Source organism: Lytechinus pictus, chromosome 14 (genome assembly GCF_037042905.1).
Source record: "Lytechinus pictus isolate F3 Inbred chromosome 14, Lp3.0, whole genome shotgun sequence".
In the NCBI taxonomy this organism is placed as follows: Eukaryota; Metazoa; Echinodermata; class Echinoidea; order Temnopleuroida; family Toxopneustidae; genus Lytechinus; species Lytechinus pictus.
Window position 1 is genome coordinate 12,669,904 of NC_087258.1, and position 7,190 is coordinate 12,677,093.

At 40.4% G+C, this 7,190-nt stretch overlaps 1 protein-coding gene across 1 annotated transcript; it reads right to left on the minus strand.

Moving 5' to 3' along the window:
* Nucleotides 1-1,725: 1,725 nt before the first annotated feature.
* On the minus strand, nt 1,726-6,761 carry LOC129276621 (transcription factor HES-1-like). The gene is made up of 4 exons (XM_054913008.2): nt 5,945-6,761; nt 5,594-5,689; nt 3,833-3,920; nt 1,726-3,418 (listed from the first exon to the last, which is right to left on the minus strand). The coding sequence occupies exons 1-4, from the start codon at nt 6,014-6,016 to the stop codon at nt 2,487-2,489; spliced, it is 1,188 nt and encodes a 395-aa protein (XP_054768983.2). The 5' UTR covers nt 6,017-6,761; the 3' UTR covers nt 1,726-2,486.
* Nucleotides 6,762-7,190: the final 429 nt, after the last annotated feature.

Consider the following 7,190-nt stretch of genomic DNA (forward strand, 5'->3'; position numbering starts at 1 on the left):
ATTTTTTTCTTTCTTATGCTCACCATTCTCTCTCAGAAAACTGATGAAATTATTATTTCCAGACAGTGATTTAAATGTGAGCTTTTAAGTTGAACCTGTACTGTCAAATATTTGTCACACAATTGGGAATCCATATAGTTCAAGCACAACTTTAAACAAGAGTTTAAAATCAAACCCAAATTTAGAATACTGGCCCGTGTGTTAGTATCATCGCCATGAACGAATAGTGAATTTTGACTCTTGACTCGTTAGCGAACTATTCCATGAAAGTAAAGTTAAAACCTGGAAAGGAGTGATCCTATATTCCCCAAAATTGATTTAATCCCATAGAATATGACATTTCTTTTTCTATGAAAATCGGGATATTTAACTAATCAGTTGATGTCAGAATCTAGTCGGCCAATTGTTTGAAGATCTTTGGCAAGTTGGCTGCAGGTAAAATATTCAGCAATAAGCCTAGGATTAATATTTAAGTATTTGGTGCTGCTTTAACTTTCGACTACTTACAATTGTTTGATTGGAATTCTTATTTGTATCATTACCAATATTATGACAAGAAAACTGGTGTGCAAGAATCTTCACAGAGTATGGTTGTCGCTGGTGAGTCGGTTTCTGGTGGTGAAAAATGATTGCGCCCTCTCTTGTCAGCTCTCCAGCGAATGCATCTCGAGCTGAAAGACCCACCCCTTCCCCCCCCCCCATGCCATCGTTCTGAAAAGAGGTGAGAGACAGTCAGAAAGAGGGGGCAGAGAAAGAAAGGAAGGAAGACAGACGTGAGAATAAAGGAAGAGGGAGGGAGAGAGAGAGAAGGGTGGGGGTTGGGGAGAGAGAGAGACAGTGACAGACATGCGAGAAAAAAAAGAGAGAAGGATGAATATAATAGTATTCATCTAGTAATAAAGAGAGGGTATGAGAAAAAAACATCCTTCTGGAAAATGCCCCACTCCCAGCATGGCATCTACCCCCTAATTCCCATCCCCCATTTTCCCGCCAACCTAAGAGGCAACAATACAAAGACGAGCACCTCTCGCAGTTCCATCATTAGCACCAGGAAACAAAAAACAAGCACATTCCATCACTACTCACTAGCACCAGAAGAAATCAAGCATCTCTCACAGTTCCATCACTAGCACCAGAAGAAACACTAAACATTCTAGCATTGCACCTTCAGGTGAAATTTACAAGTTTACACTCGATCTTCCTTCCGATGAGCATGCAACGTTAATACGATTATCATCTCATATCATCAAATCAACCAATCGCCTACACATTATTCTTTGGTATTCTGTTACGTCACCAATGTCATTGAGCAATTTTGTGTTTCTATCGCCCGTCTTAACCCCCCCCCCTTTAATTTCTTCACATTCCATGAGTACAGACGCACATTCATATCCCTCCAACACACGCATAATAATTACACCCCCATCGGGACCCCCATGCATGAGCACATTCATATTCCACGAACACACACGCACTCACAATATTTCTTGGACTCACGCACATTCATACTCCATGAACACATACTCACATACATATTCCATGAAAATACACGCACATTTATACCACATCTAGGTAAGCACACCCTGAACATTGATTTCCATTAATTACAGTAAGTCTCTTCCAGTATCAGGTTTTTTGCATCAGTCATACGCATTCAACACAAACAAATCTCTCGAAAAACATAAATTTCAATGTGAATGCAATAATATATATCATACATATTCGTTATGTTTTCTGTGTTTAATTCATTTCATGAAAAATATCTTATATTTCTATAATATACAAAAATACAAAACGAGTATCGCCTCGGCTACAACGAAACGCAGTAAAGTAAAAGACAAATGTAGTACTCACAAAACAAACTTCAGAAACAGCAAGTTTAACTAGAAAAATAAAGTGGAAAAAGTAAATACATAGGAATTTTGGTCCGTAGCTGTAACGAAAGGTAAAACCTTAAGTAAAACAAACTTCTTGCATAATATTTTCAGACAGGCACTTTCAAAAGCTTTTGGGAATAATTTGTCACTGCAAACACATCAGTTTTTTGAAGTATCAATAAATAAACATAATATTTATTGGGAGATACATTTAGTTATGATAGCAAAGCAGATTATTCATCAAACTCGAAGTCACTGCAAAAAAAAATCATTTAAGCGTGGTTTGGTAATAGCGAAATGTCTCCTTTTTTAAGGGAGTTGGATTTGGAATGTATGTTTGATTTTTTATTATAAAATTACCTTTTATTTCAAATATGATAACAATTTCGGCGAACATTTTCAGTAAATAGCTAAATGTTACTTTTTTGCATCACAACATGAAAACTGAATTTATAGTACTTTGTCATCAGGAATACATTTGTTTAAAGAAAAGACATGAATACACCGACACCCTTGGAAGAACTGAATACATTGGTCATCTGGAAGCTCGGTGATGAATACTTTTGAGAGAAATAAGGTCCTTTAAAAGTTTCTTTGGTGTCAATACTTTTATTCCCGACGATGGCTCCATGGACGCCAGACTGGTTCCAGATCACCCGCTTGTTGTACATTCACTGTATGAAGGACGGTTTTAGGTGGAGTAAGGGGTTGGGGTACAGTCTGGACAGCGACTTTAGTTGGTCTTACAACCGGTGCTGGAGCAGGTGCTGGTAAGGCTACCAAGGTTGGTGTCTGGACGGCCGTGACCTGCTGTGGTGGCGTCAACTGCGTTTGTGGAGGGATGTGGACTTGGGCATATGCCTTTGGCGATTCCGCACAGACTGGTCCCATCGATGCTGGTGACATGGTCGGAGAGGCGAGTACTGGGGCACTCTGGGCGTAGACTGGAATGAAGTGACTGGGTAACTGTCCACCTGCGAGGGCTTGTGGAGGGAGTACTAGGGTGATCTCACCAGAGGGTAGAGATCCAGGAATACCAAGTGGGATACTCGACAGCACCTGAGTGTGTCCTGTAGGGACATTGTTCGTGTTGCATGGACTAACAGTCTCTACTCTGGATTGAACACACTGCTGCTGAACTGCAGATGTCACTATGCCACTTGATGATGACAGCGCCGTAGAGGTGGCTGGTGAGATCTGAACTCTGATAGGTTGTGTGACCTGGGATGTGTTGACGGCAGAGGACATGACTGGAGAAGCCGTTGCTTGGCTGGGGAAGCTGACCGTTGGTTGACCAGCGTGAAGTGGAGCGATAGGAGTCACAGACACCGGTGAAGTTGGTGGCGATGGTTGAGAAGCAGCAGAGGATGGTGTCGAGGCTGGAGGGTTGCAGGTATTGGCGAGGTGATTGATGAGCGACAGTCGCATGTCGGGACCACCAATGTTCTCGATGTTGGTGAAGAATCGGGCAACCTCGTGGATGCATTCACTGTAGCCCTGACGAAATCGACTGACCATGTTTGGATCAGAAGAATGGGGACCTGGGAGGAAAAACAAGATATGGAGAAGTTTTTTAAAGATAAGCTAAGCATAGAAGGCTAGAATGGTGGTGATTCGATCATACTCCTAACATAAATATGTGGCTAATCCTACTTCTGATAGCAAATAAAAAGCCTAATTGAAATAATTTTCAGTTACGTCCTCCCCCTTTTCGTGAACAAAATTTCATCAACTTAGCCTAGCAGACTCTATCAATACATGAATTAATCATTGAATGAATCAATCTACACATAATGCATGTAATGTCAAAGTAACATAATTTTGTTTTCAGGTGACCTTCATGACAAAATAACTCTGATAAATAAGTGTTAATGAATAATAAAATATCTAATCTCTGGCTTGCACCAAGCTAAGGTTCATTGAGGTATATATAGTCTTTTTGCATTAATTCTTACCTGTTAGTTGATTTCTCTGGATGTTCCTGAGATGTTTAACAGTCATCTCCAAGATATCAGCTTTCTCCAACTTGGAATGTCTCGAGCTCTGCATAAACGAAACAAAGAAATCTCCGTCAAGATTGGTTTCAAAAACCGCGCCATGCACACGAACAAAAAAATGAGTCTTCTTCCTTATTAGGTGACGTCATATAGACAAGGATTCTTTGTGCGAGTGAGAGAGTGTGTGTCGAATGCATTCCAGAGCAAATTAAACTTAGCGCCACCGGCACGAGATCGATAGCTTTTATCCAATCAGCGCGCGGGATATAGAATGGGTCGTGTGTCATGAATACACCAAGTCGCGTGAGCCAGCGAAAAGGGTAAATAACCTAAAAGGATTATCCCGCTAAGAAAAGACCGACCACCGAAAAAGACGATGAAAGGTGATCTTTGTCTCCTTTTTATCTTTAAAGAAAGAATAATGAACCTTTCTGTGAATAACCACCCATTCATGCCGATAATAGACTTCAAATTCTCCCACTGCACTCGTACATGCAAGCAATCATCACGTTTGACAACGGAGTGGCAAAATGTTTTCATATTATAATATTACCATCGAAATGCGGCGTTTATGTGGTCAATTTGGCAGATATAAACATTCATAGATTATCCGATGACTCGCTGTTACGAGATAGATGGTTTGCAGCGGGAGGGTAAATGTAGCGGAGTCTCACGGGTCTCGGATTTCAACTATTATTGCACCCTGCGCGATGGCATACGATGAAAAGATAACCCAGACAGTGACAGAGTGAATTGAATTGATGCAATTAAGGTTACTCAATAAGTTTAATCTCAACAATTGATGATTAATCGATGGATGGGCTGGAGGAAAAAAAATTGGCGCGCTTTAAATATTTCTCATGTAGAGACTAGAGTTGTGTAAAATACAACCCAGTATTTCTACATGACATATGAATATCAATGTATATTAAAAGCAGTAATTTTCAGGTTTAAAAAGTCGTGAGACCAATGGCGACACGATATCATAGTTGAACTAATATAAGCCCTACAATATTGTGAGAAGGGAAAAATCCTACAAAATTTATATAATTGATTTGTTCTACTGATCGAAAAGAATGTAACATATCGTCAGTTTAACTAAAACAATACACCACGGCTGTCATGCACGCTGCGACAATTAACTTTAATTAAAGGTCGGCGTTATTTTCATATCAAGCAAGATATCAAAACAGTAGGTTTCCACAGTACGGCAGCCATGAACTGCGATGCGAGCTCACGCCAAACAGGCGAGACGCTCAGAGCATGACAACCGTTCGCTTTCTCTGGGCAAGAGATACCACCGGTTTTGCTCCATGTAGCACTCAGCGGAACATGCAGCACGGCGAGCGAAGTTCAATGATTGAGAAACAATTTCAAGTCGCAAAATAAGGTTAAATCGTCTTCCCTGATATTGCCTATGCATATGACACACACACACGATAAACATCAATAAAGTCTAGGAATGATTCTAATTTCATCATTTTCCTAAATGAATATAACAATACACATGCTAAATGAACATCGAGATGATAAGGAAACAATATGTTTTGAAAACTCATTGAATATATATAGGTAAAACCATGATATACAATTAACAGAACGACCCGTTCAACTAAAAATAATTGGGAACAAATCATATATGTATGGACCAACCAATATCAAGAAAATATACGTAAAAAAAAAGTTATGCATCACAAGAGAAAAAGAGAAAATACTTACATCTTTGTTAGTTGCTTCAAGGATGAGAGATTTGAGTTGTCCAAGGCTATCGTTTATCCTTGCTCGTCTTCGTTTCTCCATCTGAGGTTTGGACGACTGAAATGAAAAAAAAAGAATAAAGTATGAATGCAACAATAATAACACCTAGTTAGCAGTTTTAATTTAAAGACATAAGTTAAAATAAATAAAAACTAGTGATAATTCATCTCCGATATCACAGATCACATGTCACAATAGTAGTTAATGACTTTGAAACCTTTTTTAAAATGAATCCTTGGAGTTGAACTGGAGCTTCAAATTAATTACAGGATAAAAAATAAAAATCAGGAGATGAGAGATAGTATTATTCACCTTTCGTCCTTCGTGAATTTTTGGTTTAGTATCCACAGGCATTTTGGCGAAATAAACTTCACGAAGAGGCATTCAAATACTGAAGATGTACAACAGAAATTAAATTGGTAGCACTAGCACCGGAGAGAATTTATTCCTAAGTCCACAAGTGGGTATGTAATGGTACGTAGAAATCCACAAGTTAGAGACGTTGATTTGAGCGAGAGTAACGGAACGTGCGATGTGAGTGAATGTGCGATCGTATCTGATGGAATTTGATGAGGTCGTGTGCTTGATAAGTAGCCGACTCGCGTCTTTCCATGTCGTGTGAATCACAATTTTACATTTTTCCCACAACCGACCTGTGCATGCGGTCGTCTGCGAAGCCTCAAATTGACATTCCACAACACAACACAATAGCTTCCCAACTCCCGAGTACTCTCGCGAGTCAATTCGAAAGAAGTCACCGCCTCGCCCCGAATCCCGAGTCCTGATTGGTCGGAAGGTTTCCATCCAGGCGCACTTATTGGATAGTCGCGTGGGTGACGTTATCGGCAGGCAGCCAGGCTTGGAGTTGGGCCGACACGCAAGCAGCGCACCGCTGCATGGGGTACAGCAGTGATTACTCGGTCGAGAAGACCGTCCAAGCACGTGCCGTAGTCAACCTGTGCCCAGTATACCGTAACGCGTTGTAAGCTCCGCCCACCTGCTAGCTGAAAACACACGAACAAGTGCATCACTATGTTGAGTGTTTGAGAGCCGTACTGAGATTGAACACGAGACATTCCCTTGCTGTAAAGTGTGTGTGTACCGCACCTCCACAAGTCATTCCATGAGTGCGGAGAGAGGGAAAGAGAAAAAGGGAGAAAGAGAAAGAGGGAGGGGGTGGAGGATAGATAAAATTGATGGAACACGAATGCATAACCGCAACAATAAAAGTTCGCATTGGGAACCTGTACGTGCTAAATATCTTCAGAACTCACCGTGGGAACGTCAGCCAAGTTTTGCTAGCTGGAACACTTCGGCCCCCTTATTCATCTATTATTTTCCATTGTCACACCAGTCGTAAACAACCTTTCCCAACTTGCTAATACTCTTAAAATGTGAAAGGGCACGGGGTATTTTTCGGGAATTATTGTTTAAAATTGAGGAAAAAAAGGGTAAAATGCGAAGCCGACTATCTAGATCCGTTTTCATTAAGTATGATTAATTTACGCCTGTCAAGGTATGGATTCAGAATTCGAAGGTGATAACAAAATTCTAATGA

Coding starts and splice junctions, on each gene's coding strand:
- LOC129276621 (XM_054913008.2), bottom strand. CDS start 6,016: ATGCCTCTTCGTGAAGTTTATTTCGCCAAAATGCCTGTGGATACTAAA. Junction 3,921..5,593: donor TTGAAGCAACTAACAAAGAT/GTAAGTATTTTC, acceptor TCGTTTATGCAG/AGCTCGAGACATTCCAAGTT. Junction 3,419..3,832: donor CCAGAGAAATCAACTAACAG/GTAAGAATTAAT, acceptor TTTTCCTCCCAG/GTCCCCATTCTTCTGATCCA.